This window comes from Sander vitreus, chromosome 19 (assembly GCF_031162955.1).
Source record: "Sander vitreus isolate 19-12246 chromosome 19, sanVit1, whole genome shotgun sequence".
Taxonomy (NCBI): domain Eukaryota; kingdom Metazoa; phylum Chordata; class Actinopteri; order Perciformes; family Percidae; genus Sander; species Sander vitreus.
This window is the reverse complement of record NC_135873.1, coordinates 14,855,063-14,878,243: the sequence shown is the minus strand read 5'-3', so window position 1 is coordinate 14,878,243 and position 23,181 is coordinate 14,855,063. Positions and strand designations below refer to the sequence as shown.

General features: G+C 40.7%; 1 protein-coding gene across 4 annotated transcripts in view; it reads right to left on the bottom strand.

The window, feature by feature from the left end:
* The window catches only part of dock11 (dedicator of cytokinesis 11), a 72,784-nt gene that overhangs the window by 17,339 nt on the left and 32,264 nt on the right, over positions 1-23,181 (bottom strand). For 3 of the 4 annotated variants that reach the window (XM_078275484.1, XM_078275485.1, XM_078275487.1), the window contains exons 27-44: positions 22,879-22,950; positions 22,205-22,351; positions 20,328-20,411; positions 19,871-19,982; positions 18,398-18,436; positions 17,309-17,490; positions 16,208-16,321; positions 15,539-15,614; positions 12,778-12,866; positions 10,720-10,840; positions 10,467-10,533; positions 10,268-10,315; positions 7,947-8,092; positions 4,554-4,669; positions 4,219-4,356; positions 2,546-2,728; positions 1,955-2,068; positions 1,616-1,831 (exon numbers count right to left, since the gene is read on the bottom strand). In XM_078275484.1, the coding sequence (XP_078131610.1) occupies positions 1,616-1,831; positions 1,955-2,068; positions 2,546-2,728; positions 4,219-4,356; positions 4,554-4,669; positions 7,947-8,092; positions 10,268-10,315; positions 10,467-10,533; positions 10,720-10,840; positions 12,778-12,866; positions 15,539-15,614; positions 16,208-16,321; positions 17,309-17,490; positions 18,398-18,436; positions 19,871-19,982; positions 20,328-20,411; positions 22,205-22,351; positions 22,879-22,950 (2,064 nt within the window). The remainder of the gene's footprint in view (positions 1-1,615; positions 1,832-1,954; positions 2,069-2,545; positions 2,729-4,218; positions 4,357-4,553; positions 4,670-7,946; positions 8,093-10,267; positions 10,316-10,466; positions 10,534-10,719; positions 10,841-12,777; positions 12,867-15,538; positions 15,615-16,207; positions 16,322-17,308; positions 17,491-18,397; positions 18,437-19,870; positions 19,983-20,327; positions 20,412-22,204; positions 22,352-22,878; positions 22,951-23,181) is intronic. The other variant, XM_078275486.1, reaches the window with a different exon arrangement.

Genomic DNA, 23,181 nt, shown 5'->3' with positions numbered 1-23,181 from the left:
TATCAATACATAAACTTCAGCTTTTAAGTCAGTATCAGGCTCCCTTGCTTACACTGAACATCGTATGAAACGGACAATGTTTATTTCTTAACCAGAAATAAACTTTTTGTTGCAGCTATACCAAAATAAAATGACCTCTCTGTTTAATGTTGGATATTGTAAACACTGTAAACATTGTATTAAGCCAACATAACTCTCCAGGTTTTCATCATTCTGTATCAGGGTTCGTTGTTACAGTGTTTTATTCAGCCAGTGGCCGAGGTCCTAGGGCAGCAGTACAACTATGTAAACCGCGTAGGTATATATTTATTGATGTGTTAAAATCATTTTTGTTTATTTTGTCCAGGAGGGACCAAGAGTGATACAGTTAGTAATGCCAGAGACGCCCCAACTCAGAGTAGTTTCCTGTACTGTATGTGTCACGTGGGTTTCTCCACTGCCACGCCTCTTTACAGTGTTTCTGCAGGTTTCACCAAGTCAAATTTAAGACTTCTTTAAGACCTTTTTAAGACAATTATGAATGAAATTTAAGAGCTTTATCACAACATCAACTAAGTAAAACTAAATTCAGTTTTAAGTATCGCTAAACTTGCACTTCCCTAAAGCTGAAGAATAAAATCCGTTTTTTGTCTGTGGTACAATCTGAAAGAGACTCACGCCAGTACTATATAAGTTGCATGTTAGTCTCATTTGTAGTCGTAATACAGTGAAATTATAGCTGAGCATGGCAATGGGCCAATGTGTCAACAAAGTGAAAATGTTTAAGCCATCACTGATCCGTCTTTTTGTGTCTTGATCAAGGTTCTAATAGTTTTCAATTTGTTATTTTTTATTTTATTTTAGTTTTGACTTGTGGATATCATTTTAGTTAGTTTTCAGAGTGTGTTTGCTAGTGTTGAGTTTAGTATTTGCTAGTTTCGAGTTTAGTTTCAGTTTTTCAAGTTTGTTATTTTCAGGGCCAGGAATAACGTCTTAGAAGTATGTACAGTAACTACGTATACATACAGAATACATGGTGGAAGATTAGCCATGATGTTTAATGTTTAGCGCTACTTTAGGGTCCGATGTGAAGAAGTCACGGCACAGCTCCACCTCATGTCAAGTCCGTTCACTTCCTGTGGTTGAATGTCGCGAGAGTTGACGGAAGTTGACGCGGTCTCCTTTTTTCAGTAGTGATGTATTATACATAGAGTAGCTAAAAAACAAAAAAAAACAAACTAAAACTGAAATGATTTACGTTCATTTTTATTTTATTTTTATTCGTTTTTTTTTTTTTTTTTAACCTGGCAATATAGTTTGACTTTAGTGTTAGTTTTTTTTCTGGAAGGTTTTAGTTTTTAATTTAGTTTGAGTTTGTTTCGTTGTAGTTTACTATAATAACCCTGGTTTTGATGAGATAGTTGTTGTAAGTGATGGAGTAAAGAGGTAAGAGTGTATGCAAAGATATGATTAAGTGGTCAAACAGCCGTGGTCCTGTTGGCGTACGTTATTTTCCTAGAGACTGCTATCTGGACACGGGTAACAATCAAAAAAAGACCAAAACAATAAGAGACAGAAGGGTGAACACCTGACACAAAGTGAAACAGAGATCATTCAAAGTCTTTGCTGCTGATACCTCAGACAGATCTCCATTCTTGAGGTGTGCTCGCGCCATGCTGTCCAGCCAGGTTCGTCTCAGTTCGGGGGTGCTGGCGTAGGACCGGGCCAGGCTGTACTGGAGGTCCAGCAGCATCTCCGGGTCTTTCTCGTGCTCCCTCATCTGGGCCGTGGCCATCAGCACTGTGCGGATGCGTTTGGTCAGACCCTTCACTTCAGAGGGGAATGCCGTGGACTGCATTGTGCAGAAAGGAGTTAACACGCGCACACCGACTTGTAAAAAACACGATTGAATCTATTACAAAAAAAATACAAGCAGGGGCTGTTTTCCTACACATATTGTTAATGTATGCTATACCTTCATGGCCTTGTCACTATTTGCAAAGTTGTTGATGATGGAGAGGGACTCCTGGAAGCGTGAACTGCCGGACAGCGCCACGTCGGAGATCAGCTGGCTTACAGCAATGATGATCTGGACAAAGGAGCAAAGAGAGGGGGGATGGATTAAAAAAAGACAAAAAGGGAATTAAAGGGTAAAATAGAGTGGCTGAGGAGAAGCAAAAGGAAAAACAGATCCACAGGAAATAGTTTAAGTATTGACCAGTAGAGTCCAGTGACCAGTAGAGTCCAGTGAGAGCCAATGGAAAGCTGGATGGCCTTCTGCTCCTGCATTAGCACAGGAGCTGGAAACACAGCAGACTCAGCAGTCTGTGTTTAAACTGTCCAAACGCCATCTCAACATTCTCTACCTGCCAAATGAAAGTCAATCTCTAGTACTCAGAGGAGTTTGTGTGGACAAAAGGCTAAACATCAGGGTGAATAAGAATGGAGATCATGAAAGACCTTGTTACAGACCACCAAGTGTGTTAACTGTTGACAGTGTGGCTGTTGTTCACATATATGAACAGAGGCCAGACCTTTAGAGGGATGACATGCACATCCACTTTACCTGCAGGTGCGTGCGCAGGAAGGTCTTCCTCTTGGTGTACTCGTAGTTGTTTCTCATCAGCAGGTAGAGCAGGGCCGACACCTCGGCCCTCAGACATCCCAGCTTGGAGACGCAGCACTTGAGCACCTCGCAGCACAGAGCCTCGCACAGCGTGACGCGGCCCTTGAACAGCACCGACGGGAACTGACGGGACAAGGTGTTAGTGTGTTAAAGGACAGGGATGCCATTAGAAAAACACTGTAAGTATGTAAAGAGAAGAGCAGGAAAATGGCAGTGAGACATCAGAAAGGAACCTAAGCGGTGTGTCCCAAAAAACACCTGAAATCTAAAAAAAAAAGACTGTAATATGAGATTTGTTACCAGGTAGGACGAGTATGCCTATGCACTTTTTTTTTTTTTAATCTGGTATTTCTGCAAATAAAGATTAGGCTACACTAATATTATCAGTATTATACTATGAGTGTTTCAAACTTGTGTGTTTGAAACATTTCCAATAACTCCAGAGCGCTGTAAAGTCCAAAACTTAAGATGCATTGGAGAAAGAATTAACGACATGTTTTCATTTAACTAAATAATTCTGCTTCAGTCCATATCTGTGGGCGTCCAGTCTTTCAAAAACAACATTTTCACTGCGAGTTAGGGGTCAGGGGTTAACTTGCTCTCCCGCGGGCTGCACACAAAGGGAAGCTGACATCTTTATTAATGGGGCGGCCTAACAGCAATGTAACAGCATCATAGATGACATTTATACATCCAAATTGATGGATTTTGTTTGAGGATTATTATTACAGACAGACATTCATCCCCACACTATGTTCAAACTTTATTCAATGCTATGATTTGATGCCCTTCTTCCTATCCTTCCACCATTTTATTTGTAACATTTGATTCAGACTTTTGTAACTTTTAATGTTTGTTTTTTTTGTCTAAATGTTGGAATTTTACTTCTGCTTGTATTGTCCTGTGTAGGCAGGGTGCCCATGCAAAGAGAGTGAACTGATCTCATTAGATCACCCTGTATTAATTAAGGTTGAACAAATTATAAAATGTTTGTTTGGGATTTTCTGTGTACTCCCATTGATTTTCTGTGTACTCTCATTGAATCAAAAAAATACTACAGGAGCCACTCCCACTCTTACTGTAACCCAAAACAAAACATGCCAGAACAAAGTCTACCATGCTGCTCTCCTGTGATTCATCACACAAGCAGCCCAGTGATACTGCTGATACTATACTACCAGTTGTATGACTATAGAAGAGGGTGGTCACCTCTCTAGGGAACTTCAAGAATCTGAGATCAGGTTAGAGCTGGCTTCTACTCCCTTAATGAAATGTGAGTAATACATCTTAAAATAAGAAATATTAGGAGTAAAAAGGCAGCAAGTGAATATGGAAACAAGGCAACAGCAACAGCAACAAACACAGGGAAACAGGAAATTATATGTTTATTATGCATCCGCTCTTTTTGTCAATGATAAATGAAAAAACTTAGCAGTATTTCCTTGTTTTGAATGTTATAAATAGCACAATCAGAGAACCAATCACACGTAGGTTAGACAAGTGACAACATACATCACTTCTGTTTATTTAATCGTGGTGGGAAATGTTGTCGGCAGTGTCAATACAACAAAGAGTACCAAAGCCTGCGTGCGTGCTTGCGAGTGTCGACGTACCTTGTTGATGAAAGCCCTGAGCGCGGCAAACACGTGTCTGAGGGCGGCTTCTGATTGGCCCACTTTGAGGAAGGTGAGGTAAACGTCAAACACCTTCTTCATCAGGGGGTTGTGACCGTCGCTGTCCAGCAGCTGGGTCTGACACACACACACACACACACACACACACACACACACACACACACACACACACACACAGCATTGACTTAAATTATTTCCTAGGAACTAGTTGCCTAACCCCAAACTTAATGGCAAAAAAACATATACAGTAAGTAATGTGTGTGTGTGTGTGTGTGTGTGTGTGTGTGTGTGTGTGTGTGTGTGTGTGTGCTGACCTTAAAACACTGAGTGAAAAGAGAGAGGACATCCAGGACACTCAGGGACACCTCGGTGGAGATGTTGCCCTCCAGCAGAGCCTGATGATGGATCTCTGCCTCTGATGGCCCCGTCCCTAGAACACACACAGACCACACACATAGATTAAAAAAAGAACTTCAAGATACAGTGTGTGGTAATGGTTCACATACAGAATACATAAATAAAGAAGAAGAAACACATCAATTACTCACTTCTTTTTATTTTTGGTGGGGGGGGGCACTTTTGGCCTTTATTTTGACAGGACAGCTGAAAACATGAAAGGGGAGAGAGAAGGGGGAATGACACGCAGCAAAGGGCCGAGTCGAACCCAGGCCTGCTGCATCAGGGAGAAAACCTCTAAATATTACTCACTTCTGTGTAGAAGAAGCTGATGATTACCACATTGTGTTTAAGTATCAGCACTGTTCTTGATGTCTGCCCTGCTTTGAGGGTACATCTAACGTTACCCTACTAAAAACAAATATTTTTTGCTACGTTTATGCCTGGCGTCCACAGTATTCTGGGGTTTCCGAGCCAGTAAAAAGAAGGCATTTGGACCACTGCTGCCCCCGTTTTGGTTTGAAAACTCTGGGGTTGCTTTGTAGTCTAGGCGGGCAGAGAAAGAGTCTTTTGGAAACGACGACGCACTTCAGTCTTATCGTTAGGCTTAACGTTCACACTGTACCTTTCAGTAACCGTTCCACCTCATCGTCAGTCCAAGCAAATGAATCCCTGCTCTTACTTTTCGCCACTGTTGTTCTTTCTCCCTCTGTTTTCAACTTACACCCTGGTGATTTTCAACCGCAGATAACGTCAGACAATCTGCTTCCTGTTTACACCGGCACGCGCATGCCGAGTGAATGCAAATAGTCATGTGATATATGCGTCGTCAGACACGTTAATATGGACGGAGATTAGTTCTGCTACGGAGCTTAAACTCTTCGTGTGGACAGAGATCCTCATTGTCTCAAAATGCAACTTACAAATAAAAACGTAGTAGTGTAGATGTAGCCTTGTTTTTCAAATTGTATTATAGTTCATGAGTAGAGGTGTGACGAGATTAAACGTGACGAGATTTCTCGTCGAGGTAAAAAGTGTCTCGTGATGTCAGTACACAAGTGCAGAGCAGCAGCCAGCACGACGGATGAGTCTGACTTTGACCTCGAAATTAGCATAGAAGATCCCCCCGCCCGTTCTCCAAAGTTGATTCCGAGTTTAATTTTGCAGAGCGATAGCGGAAGAAAAAAAGCTGCCTGTAAAACCCAGAGTTAGAACACTGTTGGAACTCTCTATCCCGTGCTTTAAAATATAGTTTAATTAATACATAATAAGTATATTTGCATTAATGTTATTGGAGTTTTATGTTTTTTCGTAAGAAAAAGGAAAACCATATTTAAAAGGGGGAAAAAGGCACATTTTGCAACTAATATCATGCACATACAGCAGTGGAGTCTGTGACACACCAGACAATGAAAAACCTATACAAGAAAAAGAGGTTTATAAAGAATGGAAAATGAATGCAGCACAGGCCGAGATATGCTGATGTCTTGTCCCACCCTCTAAAGGCACCAGATCCTAGAAATACTATAATTCAACCTACTAGCATACTTAATACTACTACAGCCTCCCTGCCTGAGAAATGCAAACATGTTTCCAACTCCACGGACCCACATTGCAAAACAAGGTTTCTGTCAAAAATGTTCTCAAGTCCAAACCGACATATATCATCATATCGATAGCCTCCTCCTGCCGATTCTGCTAACCTCCTGGCGACTCTGCTAGCCTGGGCTAGCTAGCCATCTGGTTCCAAGTGTAAACATCAGGGGTCTCATTTATAAAACTGTGCATAGGACCCTTACTAAAAGTGTACGTACGTCCAAAAGCCAAAAATGGCGTACGCCAAAAAAAAAAAAATATGATTTATAAAACCGTGCATACACACATCTGTAAGCAATGTTCCCTTTATAAATCACAGATTACCCACAAGTATGCGTACGTGAATCAGCCTCTTATCCCGCCCTGTACACACCCATTTTTAACCATAAATAGTCAATGCAAAGCACCTTATGAATGCTGATAAGTATGTTAATGACCCTGTCAGTTGTTCTTTCATTATGCCGAATCATACCGAGTCATGATGACATGATGGAAGTTGAAGGAGCTGATGACATAACATTTCACTGGAATTGTACCTCGTACGTGTGTGTGTCTGTGTGTGTGTTTGTGTGTGTCTGTGTGTGTGTGTCTGTGTGTGTGTGTCTATGTGTGTGTGTCTATGTGTGTGTGTGTGTGTCTATGTGTGTGTGTGTGTGTGTGTGTGTGTGTCTATAACAACGTTTGTGCTTGATTTTCTCCAGACCTTCACCATGTGAGGTTTGCATTAACAAATCATGTGGCCGTCTCCTCACTTAGGGTTGAAAGACCAACTTATGTAGTCATGTTTAAACAAGTCTTTTTTACAGGTTTCAACACTGAGATTTTGTTTGGTTTAGTCAGGCTAAAGTACTAGATTTTTAGAGATTAGAGAGAAAAAGGTGCTCTGCTCTGCCATAAAAGCATTCATCAGCAGTCATTTCTAAGTGTCTTTTGACTCTTCGCTTACTAGAAAAGCATATGAATTAAGATAATACAAAGGAATTCATTAGATTATTGACAAGGTTAATAATAATAATAATAATAATAATAATAATAATAATGTATTAATCCCACAAGGGGAATTTTTCACTCTGTTGTTATCTGTTAGAACACACATTACACACAGACCTGAAATATACACACATGCACATGTACCTATACAAGAGCACCTTGGCAGTGCCCAGGAGGTGAACTGGGCACCGTACTGCCAGTACCACCACCGTACTTTGGTCTACAGACTGAGCTACTGCCACCCCTGCCATTGTACTTGTTTGTTTGGCTGGAGGGGCAGCATTTACTGTTGGGTTTGCCCATGTCAAATTCGGTATGGCTTTGTTTTACTGGTCCAGTAATTTCATAATAATTTCCTAGATCATTTCCTGGTTCCAATTTGCCACTAATCAAAGAGACAGTAATATGTACCAACTGATTTATTTGAGTTTTTTGGAAAGAACCTGGAAATGATATAGCAGTTACATGGTTGTGTAGAGAAAACAGACTTCCAGAGCTCCATTTAAACCTATGCAAATATTAATGTATTACTGGACACTTTATTTTCCATATTGTTTAAATTGTATACTCTCCTGTACTTTACAACTACATTGAAAAACACCTTTTCAACAAGTCCTATTAATGAACCTTCATAGGACAGCGCAATTACATATCAGTTCCTTTGTTGCTAGGAAATTATGAAGGAAAAGAAAATAAACAGACGATGAACTGGTTTGTGTGGTTACCGATATTGAGCGTGAGGGAGGTTTCCATGGTGCTGAATTGGTGTAACTTCGTCTGCATGAGGCTGGCTCGGTTGCAGCGCATAGCCGGCATCGTCTGAGACTTCCTGTCTGAGGAGAACAGCTTCGGCACGCATATGTCCTGACTCCTGTACGAAAAATACATCCACGGAGAGAGCTCATGTATTTGTTTGAAAGAGAAGAGACAGAGATACAGAAAGGATAATGAGACCCTGCAGACACATATTTAACCTATTATATCAACATAGAGTAATACGTAAGTATATATGAATCTTTTTTTGTATTATTGTGTATTTTGTATATGCCCAGTACAATACACCATAACCTAGGACAAAAGGCCAGATGCCAAAGTAACCACATACACCTAAAACAAATAAACCTTATAGTCTTTTTTGCCAAGTTTTAGGAATAAAAGTCATCAACTTATAAATATTCAATTTAAACAACACAGCCACTCCAATTGGTCATTCATTTTGGACAGACATTTTATGTAAGATCGTTGTTCTTAACTCATTATACAATACAGGAGAAAATGTGATTCGTTCTCAACTTCTCCGAGTACACATAGTTCGCCCGACCTGAGCCGCCAACGACCTCTGACCTCTTGATAAGGTTGCTGTAACATATAGTTCAGGACCATAATAATGTTTCATTTGAATATAAGTTCGTAGTTTTGGTTTTTAGCAGAATGTCTATTGACCATATTTCTTCAAATCTTGCAAGTAACTTACTTCTGATTGTGTACATGCTGCAAGTTAAATTATTACGTCAAGTAAGTAAGTAAGGTTTATTTATGTAGCACCCTTTACAGATACAAAATCACAACATTGAAAACAAAAGCACAGTACAAGCAATAAAAAAAGACAGATGGTATCAATACACAGCACAGGGCTGACACGGTTTAAATCACTGCAGCAGCAGATGAATGAGGGCAGAGACTATTAGAAGTCATTGGGATAGGCTAAGAAAAAAAAGGTTTTCAACGGTTTCATAAAAGCATCACAGGAGTCTAGGAATCGCGATAAGGGGAGAACGCTCCAAAGATTTTTGTAGTAGGTCCGAGGGACATCCAGCAAATTTAGCTCAGCTGATCTAAGAGCCCAATTTTGGCATACAAGGTTGGAGGAAGTCAGTGACATACTGGGGAGCTATGTTATGCAGGGCTCTAAAAGTTAGCACCAGTACTTTAAAATGTATTCGAAATTTGAAAGGAAGCCAGTGCAGTGGGGATAAAATTTGAAGACGGTTCAGGGAAGTATGATTCAAACAGGTCAAAAGAGCATTACAATGATCTAAACGAGACCAAATACCTGCATGAATAATCATCTCCATCTCAACTTTAGTCACTGTTAAGGAAAAACTCAGGAGCTGCACAACTCAATTCACATACGTGAAGAAGATAAGGGAGACCTTGATGAATTACACAGTAGCATTTAATGAACCCTCAATTGAGGAGAGAATTCAGCAGGCAGTTCAGTTTAACCACGATGTGTTATTGTGCGGTGCCGTCCCAACTCTCTGAAGTTCCTGTCTTCCTGAAGGTGCATTTACACTCCTGCTGGAGGCGTTACGTTTAGCTGAACCATAAGGATAAACAAAGATATTGCAGGCGCCGTAAACACAGTTCAGCCTCTCTCTCTCTCTCTGGGGAGTACGCAGAAGTGTGGCTGGCCCCCCCGACCTCCAAAAAGAGACAGTCGTGAGACAAAACATTCCCTTATCATACAGCCGTCTACACTCTCTAAATGTGTAGAGAGACAAACATAGTTATACATAAACAGGTTTGGTTATTAGAGACTGGCCGAATACTCTCATCCCCCTGACCTGGGACATATGAATGACCTGATGTTGTCTAAGTCTAAATTACACAAGTCACCACAGATCTTCATTTAGCGATGTTCCTGGATTGGAAAGAACATTAACGCACAAGCTGCCTAACGTGATTCTCAAGAAACAGGGTGTGGTGAGAAAATCAAAATGTCAGCATGTCAGGTTCAGGTGTTTACTGGGACATGCTCGGTTGCACGTTCTTACTGCCTTTGTGATGAAGTGCAGGATTCTTTTTTTTTTTAATTTTTTTTTTTACATGGAGATACTTTACTAAAGCAATTATTCTCTCTGCTGTCTAAGCTTTCCCTTGAGTCTCATCATAGCACAACATGGTGTTTCTGGAAATTACACAAGTCACCACAGATCTTCATTCAGCGATGTTCCTGGATTGGAAAGAACAGCTGCCTAACATGATTATCAAGAAACAGGGAGTGGTGAGAAAATCTCTCTCTCTCTCTGTTTTTCAGACTTACCGGACAATGTTTCTTTTCCCAATGTAACGGAGCTGAACAAGACAGATCCTGCAGGGAGAGTGAAAATAATATTAGCAGGAGCTCAATTTACTTTAATGTTTTCAGTCCTGGCAAGTTTCGTTTAATCTTTGTTAACTGCCTTACAACAGGCCATTATTGTGTGTGTGTTTTTTTTTGTTTTTTTTTGTACACTACTCACTCTAGCAAGCTGAGGAAGTTCATGATGTCTTGAGGGCTGACTTTGTTCCAGTAGGCCATGAGAGTGTCTGTGGACAAAAATAAAGCCATGTGTTTTTTTTGTTGATATTAGAGGACTTCATTGTTCGTGCAACACCCAAGCCAATATTCTGAGTAGACTCTATCCCGAAATAGCAGAAGGGACAGTTATGTCATATCCTGTGTGTGGTGAATGAAGGCCTGACTCTGACGTCCGGTTAGAGATCATCACTGACCCTCTGACAAGGTCTTGACGATGTGCAGGAAGGAGAGCAGGAGGCCCCTGATCTCATACTGTCCCAGTCTGCCGATGGGAGGTATGGGGCTGCTGCTCATGGTGGAGCCACGTCTCTGCAGCTGAGACACACACACACACACACACACACACACACACACACACACACACACGTGAGATATTAAAAGAAACATTTATCGCTGCAAGCATGTGGGCCTACCTGCTTTATGTCATTACAATACTGAGATCTATAATCTTTACTGAAATGATTTGTAGATATTTATTTGTCTTTTGTACTTTTGTTTTGAGTTATTTCATGTATATACAGTATTTATACTAACTAACTAACTAACAGGACACAGAATACTCTGCAGAGTAAGCAAACTTTTTTTTATATTATGCAGCCACGCCTCGATGGTTATGGCAGGAATAGCGTGCATGCCGGTATCTTTAATAACGGGACATCACACATTAATAATAGCCTAACTTTACAAATGATGACGAAGATACAGAAAAATAGAAATGCATGGCAAAAATAGAATATTGTCAATATTTTAAAGCCAAGCTGCTCCTGGCTCCCCTGTAGTTGGCACCCTTACAACCTTACTCATTTGTATTAATTATATTAATTCACGTTTAGTGCATTAATATTTACGACACAAGATGAATCGACGATAGACTAAAATTAACATACAGTATATAATAATGATAATAAACTTTATTTATATAAGCACTTTTCTGAACATTGTCACAAAGTGCTTTACAAAATCAATAAGATCAAATAAATACGAAAAAAGAAAGAAAGAAAGAAACCTTTTCAAAAGCTTTCCCGAAAAGAAAAAGAATGTCACTTAATGCAATGGAGTGTCTCACAGATGTGTTTTTAATTGGACAACAATGGAGCTCTATGACACAGAGGAATGAGACAAATTAGGAGTTAGTTAGTACTTCCTAGTAAGATCAGTTCATTGTTGCTTTGGGTCTGCACATGGGATTTGTTGACAGTAAGAAAAATATAGAATGTTGCCAGCCTTATCCTTCAATAACTAGTGTGTGTTGAGGATGCTACTATGGATTCAACTATTCCAGCTAGAGATAACTCCATGTGATGATTTCTATAGATTCTTGTGTCCACAAATGGTCTGCTCATGATGGTCTGCACAACATATTTTTGTCAGTGTTGAACTGTTTACATCATGAAACTATCTGGAGTTTGCAAGCAGACAAGTGAGGAGGACATAAGTTTATGTAATGGGTAAAGTTTAGGAAAAGTTGTGGCCAAGAAGTAACATAAAGTTGCAAGGAAGTTTTAACCATTAGTTTCAAATTATTAGCTACCATAAACCAAAGGAGGTGTGTTGAAAAGTACTGCAAGTATGTATTTATACAGATGATAAATAATCCACTCCAGTCCTACTTTATTCAACATCTGGATGCATGACGAGACAGCGGATGCATACAAAGCTCTGGCATCAGAGCAGGAGACATGAATAAGCCTGTTTTTCAGTAGTATTAGCATGTCTCCTTCAGCACAAAAAATGTGGTGTCTCTCGTTCCAAAATGAACATTAACGTCAAATCGATGGTAGTCGTTGGCGTGTGTTAAATGAAGATTGATTCAAAGCAATCCCATTTTATTTGAAGTGCAACGGTTGCACAGCAGGAACAGTGAAGGACTTGTTATGTTAGCCCTGTGTTCAGAGACAGCAGACACGTCACACTGAGTGGACAATGTAGTAATTTTCAAAAAGCAATAAAGAGATGTTTTCTTTAAAAATGACCCTCATGACAGTTTGTTATGAGAAAATGTACTGTGGAGTCTTCAGATTTGTATCTAAAACAGTGTGTGTACGTGGCATGAGTCATAGCCCATTGGTTATTAAAAGAGTTGTACAAATCCTATAAAAAGGGCTTGACAGATCCCCCCCCAAATTGATTTTTTTCAAACTCTTTAAAGTGCAACAAAGCAAAGATAGGCCCTAACCCATGTGCCAGACTGTGCTGGGGCTACTTATGATGACGTCTTTGGCAGTTGGTCGGCAGGTGTGAAATGTTCTCACCTCAATGCTGTCTGGTGTTCCTGAGTCCATAAACAGAGAGCATCTGGAGTCCTCTCTCCTCACAACATGGCCGTTCTGAGCTGGCAGACCTGGAGCCAACACAGTGCAGCACTGTTAATGCCAATTGAAAGCAGCACAATAAGCAATGATTCAAATTGCAAATTTAGGGGAGATACTAATACTCTCTCAAACACAATAATGATTTTAGGCTAATATTAGATGCAAAATAGATACAAGATGCACTGACACACCCATTAGTACTGTATTATTGGCTTCCCACATAATATCTGGCAGACACACAGACATTAATAAGCCATCCATCAAGGGATAAGTCTACTGATTTTCAAACAAGATCTGTTTATTACTCATAGGAAATAATACTGAGCATGTGAACCCAGTTGTATAAAGGCTTCCGTGGCTCTGGAGAGGCATCGTAAAATCTGAGAACATAACCCGAAGTTATGTCACCGGGGGAAATGAAGCTATTGAATTGCATTTTGGGAAGTTTGTGAAGAGACTAAAGGTCAGGATATTTTCTTTTCTCTTAATCTCTCTATTCTTAGAAATGCAATACCAAACTGCTGGAGAACTATTTTAAACATTTAACACTGAACCTTTTCACAAACTAATATTTTAAAAGGTCCCATATTGTAAAAAGTGTCTTTTTTATTATAAAGCAGGTCGAGGTGCTTACTGTAAAAGTATCAAAATGCTCAATCCACAGAGAAATGCACACAGCCCATATTCAGAAACGGTGCCTATTAACGAGCCGTCAGGACTTCTGTACGGGTGTGATGTCACAACTAAGTTATATATAGGTAAAAAGTGTCATTCCCCGGCTGCAATGATGGTGCAGAGACTTGACCAATCAGAGCAGACTGTGCTTTTCTTCGGGAGATGGGCTTAAAGAGACAGGCGCTAAAACGGAGCGTTTCAGACAGAGGGTGAATACAGGTATATTCAGACAGACAGTATGGGAAAAAATTATGTATGTTTTTATGTATTTGTATATTAAAGCTGGTAAACGTTTTCTAGTAGAAACCCAAAATACAAGTTTGAACCTGAAAATTCCCATAATGTGGGACCTTTAAAGCACAATGGGAAGATTCCATCACAATCTCTAAATTCAACAGTTTAATCAGAATCTAGCCTAATAAAAGGAGGTGATAGTGAACATAGATTAAAAATCTTGTCCGTTACACTCAATGTCTATTTCTTACTGCTTTTTGCCATCGTTGTTGCTGTGACATCCTCGTCCTTTTGTCTTTTTTTAAAATGTATTTTAACAAAAAGAAAAACAAAACAAAGGCAATAACAACATAAATCACAAAATACCTTACAAACGTACATTATAATAACATAGACATGTCAACAAGACTATGCAGTCAAGTTGTTGCATCATGTATTCTCTATAAATTCTAAGAGTCCACGGGGTGCCTAGACCATGATCATAGTCTGCAAGGGTGGAAGCTGCATTCTCCATAGTAAGCAAATCCAGAAACTCCTTCAACCAGTTATCTTTGTTATAGCAGTCTAATTTGCGTTTTCCAATTCATGAGTTTACGGAGAGAAAAGCTAGTGCAACTATACGTTGTACAGGTCTTGCCTGCATATTTTCCAGTCTGCTTCCCAATATACATACAATAGGGCATTAAAGCTATAGTGCGTAGTTTCTGTCTCTCCCATGAGGAATATGAAGTAATGACAACAAAACTGTCGGCGTGTCCACATGATACAAGCCTTCCGTGATTGTGCACACGCCCCCCCACCACTCCCCAACGCAGTTGCTGGTAGCCAAGGAGGACACAGAGGATTAAAAAAACATGAAGGACTCTTCAGAAGAGGTCATTATCTTCACTCGAGTTTCTGCGTGGGAAAGTCGCCGGACGACACAATCTTCTGAACACAGCCATACTGAGAAATACAGAGAGAGTTGTGTGGAGCTGAGTCTTAATTATCTTGGTAGCAACTCATTTGGCAACGGCTTGAATGTAACGGACGTTCAATGCTTAAAGGTAGAGAGGGGTGAGCTAATGTCCCGTTCCCACTGTTGTTTGATGGAGATTGTGCTGTCAGGAAGGGATAGTCCTTTCATCTTGACAACATCAATTCAAGTCACTTGCAAATGCTATGCAATAGGACTGATGGATTTGGGGGTGGGGGGGGAATCTGATTGCGATTTTCCTGCCAGATTACGATTCAAATCGCGATTATTTTTTTTAGCTCCATATTGCACCTTCTACGATCATGTTAAATAGAGTAATACAAAATAAATGAAAAATCCACTGAAAACAGGAGATTTCTGTAAACAATCCGGCATTTATCTTATCAAAAAATTGTAAATATCATAATGAAAAGAGTAATAAAATTTTTTACATCAAATGTTACACCACACATTCAACTTAATATTTCAAATTTGATTAATCGCGGTCTTCACGATTAGCTAAACACATTCTTTTAAGTCGCGATTTTGATTTGAAAACGATTAATCGTTCAGCCCTAGTATGCAAAGTAAAATGTCTCCATTATCACAGAAGAGCCGGTCTCTGGTAAGTGCTATAATGTATGCAGTGCCGATTCCCAAAAACAGAAATAAACAAAGTACAGCTACTGCTGCTTGCAGAGAGAGAGAGAGTGCTGCTAATGGACCAAGACGCATGTAACATAAATATGCATCTGTGGGGATGATAATGGAAGATCCGTAAACAGGAAGAGGCCAGATGCCTTGTGTACTGGGAAGTATCTGCAGTTCTTAACTCACCATGCTCTCTCTCAATTGCAGTGCTGATTCTCCTGCTGTCTGTGGAACCGGTTGATATCAGGTCATCTCTGGAGCCCTGGACAACCACAAGATGGAAGCAATAAACTCGGTAAACTTACATACTAGAACACTTCCACGACATATTTTATAATAAACAATATGTGAAAGTCAATTTTTTTTAAGGTACAAACTAGGGCTGGACGATTAATCACAAATGTATCAGTACAGTGTTACAGTACAAACCTTGCCAATGAACTATGAGGACAAAAAAAAAAAAAAGAATTACAATTTCTTTTAATTTTCGTTCATTTATCGTTATCGAGGTAAAAAAAAGTTTGAAAAGATGTCATATAAACGGTTTGCAAGATTGGATGTCCATACTAGAAAATAGGGAAAGTACCTGAGCTTTCTGGAGGGCTCCTAACAAGCTTTGTGCTGGGGAGAGACGTGTACGATGGGCTTATGGTGCTGTCATTTATACATATGTTTATGGTCTATTTTGTTACTATTTAGTTGAATGGTCTGGACTTACTGTGTCATATTTTTCATTGTTTGCGAGGTGTATGTTTTGTATTTAAAAAAATAATAATTGTTAATCACAAAAAAGAAAGCAGTAACCGAGCACTATGTAACCCTAATGTGGCCATCCAGGGTTCCGCGGGGACTCACATTGAGGCCGAGCCCGGGGCTGGAGGTGTGCGGCTGGGCAGACAGCTGCTTCAGGTTCTGGTAGAGCAGCTCAAAAAGTGGCAGGTAGAGCAAACAGATCCTGGCCTGCTGGTTCTGAAACATTAAATATGACTAGATGAGCTTTTTATATAAATAAATGCATTGATCAAACTGTCAAACGTATGTATTCATACTGTAGAGTGACATTAAATGAAGTTACAGGGGCAGACAAAATGACAGATGACCTGTAATAAGAGAAGACCATTGTAGGTTCAAGTTAAATACACAGTTGTTGCCTGCACACGCACTATTCAAAAGCCAACCACGCCCAGCTGCTATCAGATGGGTCCTACATGCTTAACACAGGCTTGTTTGCATAACAGACATTTGGTACAGTATCTTGTTGGAGGGGTGAACAAACAGTTACACCACAGTTTATCGCATATACAAACTTGAAGCCTATGACATATAAAATTTTTGCGTGGAAATGAGGATCTGATCGAGATGGGTTGTACTGTAAGGTGTGAGCCAATGTGTGCATGTGTCATACTTCAGTGGCCGCTTTAAGTAAAATCATAGATTATTTACTGAACTGAACAGCACGACACTTTGACTTTTACTTAATCAGGTCAACATCTAAACTGGTTCGATGGTGAATTAGTAACATGTATTTGGGATATCTTAAACTTCTGTAAATGATGGATATACTGTACACACTACTACATGACTTGACAGGTCATTTGGTTTCATATTCAGCATTTATATTCCTTTTTCATTTGAACCAAATCACTACAAACAGGATGAGATCATTTCCAGTTGTTCCCCCCGGGCCATTTCTGTTGCTTGAGGAAAGATAATGATAATATGGCAGATTCCTGCATTATTATCAATAAAATCAAACTTAAAAAAAAAAGTAAAGTGAGTTTTAAATAATAGACAAAAAGATGGCAAGGTGGCAAGACAAGACAAAGTTCAGTGTTATCAGTGTGTATGATGCAAAGTTATGACTCATCTTGCAAGTGTTATTACTCTCACTCTCCAAATGTAACTCATATGAACAATGACTTTGTTCTGCTTGTCTTTTCTTGCACCGTCCCTCACCTTGAATGCAGTGTAGCGATCATCCATGGCGTGTTTAATGAGAAGGTTCTTGAGAATGCTCACGGCCAGCTGTCTGACCTCGGGCCCTTGCTGCAAGGCCTCAGCCACTTCTCTCAGCAACAGGCCAACTAGGAAGTGGTTACGGCAGTATTCTTCCGTCAGGCTGAACTCCAGACTCTGCTCTGTGGTTGGGACAGACAGGAAGTGTCAGTACACCTAAGTATGGGCTGAACTGATAACAATATGGCTTATTGGGACACTCTCTTAAACTAAGATTGAGGAACTGTTTGGTCTTGTGAAATTATATATATATTTTTTAAGATAGTTAAAATCTAACTGCATTACTCAGTACATGCAATATAATCAAAAGTGTTGCAGTAAGCTGTAATGTAATACAAACATTCAAAGTGCAATTTTCCAAACAAATATGCAACAGAATCTTAACAAAACCACGTACCGCAATCTCTGAGACATAAATTACACCAAAAAGAGAGGAATTACAATAATTCATGACTCAACGCCTACATTAGAAAATTAATAATGTTGTAAAAACAGACCGTATATTCAGAAAAGACCAATAAATTAACAATATTAAGAGAGACGTGCCACTGGAAATGAGAAGTTGTCTGTTCCAACACAAACATGACATACAGTTTCACAATAACGCTGTGTTAATATCAAAACAGGCAATGCAGCCTGGGAACTGAGCGCTCATCTGCAATTATTTTCTCGAATGACAGAGACAAACAGACAGGCAGGCTGAGAGAGAAAGAGAGGCTGAGAGAGAACCGCAGCTTCCACAAAGATGTTGCAGTTGTAGTGTTTGCAAGTCACTACGACAAGAGTGGTCAGTTCAACAGCCAAGCTCCTCTCCTCTACGACACACAGGCTCAGGCACGTGAAGGTGTTAGCCTAGCATTAGCATTGTGCTGATTGAGTGAATAGGTGACCTATGAGAAAAAGGGAGGGAGCTGACAGGATGTCGGGTTAGTGCAGGTCAGAAGAAGGAGGTGCAGGTCGTTTGCGTACGGCAGCAAACAATACGGTGGTGGCGTTGATGTAGAGTATGGTGCGCGGAGCATCACCTACCTACAGGGCCAAAAAGCTCCGTCGCATATGGAATAAAATCTGACCACAAGCAAAACACAAAAAAAAAAAACAGAGAGGGGTTGGGAGTAAAAATAAAGAAATTGGGGGTGAAGTGTAACAATCCATGCAGCATTTACACAGCACACAGTTATTTGCTTTTTCACTTGTGGTTGTGTCAAATATGGTGTCAACGAGTGTTGGGTAAACTTGTTAAGCGGGTATAGGCTAGGGATGCACCGAATCCAGATTTTTTGGGGTTCGGCCATTTTGAAGTAGCCTACACGGAAGTTGTCTGTTGTGTACTCTTGCTAGCTTACTGAGATGAATGTGAGACGCTAGATGCAAAACATGACCGTCAAGCTTAAAGCGTAACTCTCGCCAAAATGCATCCTAGGGTCTTTTTGTGAATGTACCCGAGTCAAACTTTCGTTTAAAAGCATATTTAGGACAGAAGCGCCACTTTTAAGATGTACCGTATTTTTGTTTTTCGGTCAAATGGCCTTTGGAGTGCTAGGGGCACTTTTATGCTAGCCTTAAAATAGCTATTTTTAAAACACTAAGAAGGCTCGACACAACATGAAACTTTGCTCCAAGTATCACCAGGGGCTCTACACATTGACAACATTGTTTGTGTACCCAGAGTTTACTAAAAAGAGGTTTTGAACAACTCACCATAGCTCTTGTTGTTTCCGGCCGCTACCACCTCGGCAGTCAAAACGAGTTGATATCAAAACAAGTAGCCACAGATTTAGTATATCCCTTGTGCACCGGTGTAGTTAAGGTGTAGAGAAAAGTTTCATGTTGTGTCGAGCCTTCTCAGTGTTTTAAAAATAGCTATTTTGAGGCTAGCATAAAAGTGCCCCTATTACTCCCATTCAAAAGGCCATTTGACCGAAAAACAAAAATACGGTACATCTTAAAAGTGACGCTTCCGTCCTAAATATGCTTTTAAACGAAAGTTTGACTCGGGTACATTCACAAAAAGACCCTAGGTTGCATTTTGGCGAGAGTTACGCTTTAAGTTGTTCACTTTCTTGAGTGTAAAACGGCAACATATTCACCATTCGAATGGTCGCCATTCGAAGCCATTCCACTACAGAAGGCATGTTGGGTGGGTGAAATTAGAAAGCTAACGTTAGCTAACGAGCAGCAAAAATTCTAAGGTTCAGCAGAAACCGAACCCCGTCAAAAAGCCCAATATTCGGCCGAACTCGAAGCTGAATCCTGGATTCGGTACATCCCTATTACAGACAGCAGGTGGTTGTGACTTGCCTCCTGCTCAATTACAGACCTAGTGTATGCATGGGCCAAACAATCAGGTTAACAGAGGGGATCAGTGTGGTGGATGCAGGTCAGAATGAGATCGGTGAGGGGGGAGGGGGGGGGGTCATGTGAGAGCTAGCCAGTGGTTACATATGTGGTAGGAAGCTTAATGCATTCAATGGAAGGCAGGATTCGATATCTGACTCTCACCTTGTACCCTCTGCAGCTTGGTGCGCCCGAAAGCCATGGGCAGGTTAAGAGGGATGAAGTGTTCGTGGTTACATATCGTCATCAGGAAATCAAATTTCATTTCAGTCAGCACCTGTGGCAAACATAGATAAAGCATAAATGTAATATCAATATTATCCTTGAGACTGCTAACAGGGCTTCTCAAACAAAGCCTACAGGGCATTTGGGTTTAATTTGTTAGTCAAATGAGCTGGTAGAGATACAGACAGAGCGGAAGGTGGGGAAGGAGGAACAGCACGTCTGTCTGTTATGTACACGTGAAATACACAACAAGTTGTCCATAGTATCTTATCAGTAAAACAAAATAAGTTTAATTAAGTTCATTTTCAGGAATTAAGTTTACTATTCTACTCTTTTCAATGGCCTTGGATCTTGAAGTGTGCAGTTGTTGTGTCTCCCACTGAGTTGGATCATGTACCTTGGGATCTTTGAGACCGAAATGAGACATGTAGTGGTTGACCAGGCCGAAGGCAAAGCCCCTGTTCATGACGGTCAGGCACCTCTGAGAAAGGAGAAAGCGTGGTTAGCACCTATGCTGCTATAGAATATGCAATAGGTGTGATAAGAGACAAAACAAACACATTTTTGAGACTGTTGTGTTCTGGAGGGGAGTTACAAATTAAAACTAGAACTGCAAGCAGTTATGACGGGGCCCAAGCCACCCACGCCAGTCGCCCCTGATGCCCCGGGGAGCGCGCGAAAGCGGAACCCGAAGCCCGGCGGCGGGGAGGCAAACGTTGGTAAATATCGAGAGGTGTGAGCCGTGATGTCTGCGGTACGTCGCCGTTGCAAACGTAGCGGTCAACAGTTCATCTCCATGCATATACAGACCACCATTAAGAATGCTCTACAACAAACAAACTTCTTAACCTCCCTGACCACAGGGGACAGCCAAACGCGTTTTTTCTGCTATAGCGCCACCTAGTGGTGTAAGTGGGTAAATTTTTGCGCCTGACGTCCTTGCGAAGTTTCGGACCAGTCCTGAAAACGGCAACCCCCCACCATGTACGGTTTTGGCTATAGTCGGAGTTTTAGGCGGAGAAGAAAAATCAGTAGAAAAACAATAGGGTTCCACAGCTCCGCTGGAGATGTGTACCGCGTTGCCTTGCATTATGCGGTTCCCATGCCCCCTCGGGCTTGGACCCCTAAAAAAGCATATAATGGCAGGAAGAGCCATGTAAGAAGCTCAACCAGGGGTGTCAAACTCAATTTCACTAAGGGCCACACTGGAAAAAGAGAATTATATCAAGGGTCAGACATGTACAGTTTATTGACATGCTTTTATTGCCTTAAAGCCTTAAAGGTCCAGTGTGTAGGAAGATTTGTAGAATTTCTCCCATCTAGTGTTGAGATCATATATCGCAATCAACTCTCTCACACCACTCAGTTCAAAGTACATATAACTGCTACGGTAGCCTTCATGCTTCAAAAAGCCGGTCATTTGCTCTTTTCAATCTCCTTTTTCTTTTTCTGGGCGAAGAAGAAGACTCCTGTTCCTGACATTTGGATTTTGAATATGTGTGGTCCTCCATGTTTCCTTTATCAAACTGGCCGGGGCCGGGAAGCTACGATACCCATTAGCAGCATTAGCAGCACCTGTGAGTTCATCATGTGACAGCGAAAACGTGAAAGGCGGAGCAGTATGTCCTGTATGTCCCTTACCGGATAACGTATTGCGTTATGAATATGGAGCGTCTACCCCAGTTCATGCTAATGCAAATGTAAAATTTCAAGCCAAAAGGAATACTTGGAATTGATGGTGGTGGTAAATATTCATGAAAAAGGACAAGTTTTTGAACGGGCAACACAGATTTTGATAATGAACAACTAAACACGTTACATACTGGACCTGGAAAATTTAGCAAAAAAGCTCCCTAGCCATCATAGAGTTTAGCAAATCAAGCAGAACAATCATTCTGATTACAGGTTCAAATACGCAAACTCACTAGTTGTGTGGGAATTTCTATCTAAGTCAGCAAATCTTCCAAATTTTCTTTGAGTGTCACGTGATTACAGTTTGAAAAACAGTTTCCCATCTTTTTGGTTTGCCACAAATCTAGGCGGGCCAAAATTTATTGTGAACCTAAACTGACATGCAGTGAGTCAAAATTTGCGAGGGGCCAGATTTGGCCCACCGGCCTTGAGTTTGACACGTGCTCAAGACACTACGACTTGTACAACTTGAGGATCAGAAACTATCTCAGGTAGGACTTACTGAAGAGTAAGTTCCCCAACAATCAGCCTTTAGTAAGTTAAATCAGATGTGTTTCATGTTTTTGCATGTGGCGTTCACACCTTGATGAAATTGGCCAGGCTCAGGTTGACGCAGCGAGCTTCCTCGAGGATTTCCATGTGGCGGATGGTGATGTGTGGCATGATGGACAACACCAGCGACTGGAGCACCTGGTGGAAACTGTCGGGGAAGCGCTGGGCCCGCGGCATCTAATGAGATGGTCAGGACAAAGATGTAATAATGGGTCACTTGAATTAAATGCATCTACAAGTTAAAATGTCAAACAGTCGGAAACATTACACAGACAGATTTCCAGTATATAGAAAGGTATACAGTATAGATAGATTTTCTCTAAGCAGATTGCAGTTAAACATCTTCTTACTAACAGTAGCATACAGCTACAGCCATCACTTTGCTTACTGCTGAACATCTGGCATTGCTTGTTACAACCTAGACAAAATGCAGAGCCATGGCATCAGAATGTGGAATATACACACAGCTTAACGATCCGTTATGAGTCTTTCTTTAAGTGTGTGTGAGGTTTGTTTAAATGTGTTGACATGTTTCTAAAAACATCACGTGGTAGAAATGTGCTTGTGAGATCCATGCCAGGAATAAACCTTTGAACTTTCGGGTCGTGTCAAAAGCAAAAAAGACTCACACTGTAAAACACACGGATGGGATTAGCTGCTCAGTCTTAATTGTGCAAAGGAAGAAGAAATTCCTTAAAACCAACCTTTATGCGGTTGCCCTCTTGCAGGTACTGGGCCATGGATTTGGCCATGGTTTCAAAGAAGAACCAAGAGTACTACAGAGAAGGGATAAAAGAGGACTGGAGTTAGACTACTATGGGTGTTTCCCAATATGCTAATAAGCTTCTGAGGAAAGAACAGTGTTGATGACTGGAAATTACATTACAGGTCATTTAGCTGACGCTTTTATCCAAAGCAACTTAAAATTGCTAAACACGTCAGAGGAAACAAGCCTCTGGAGCAACTATGGGTTAAGTGTCTTGCTCAGGAACACTTTGGTTGCTGTA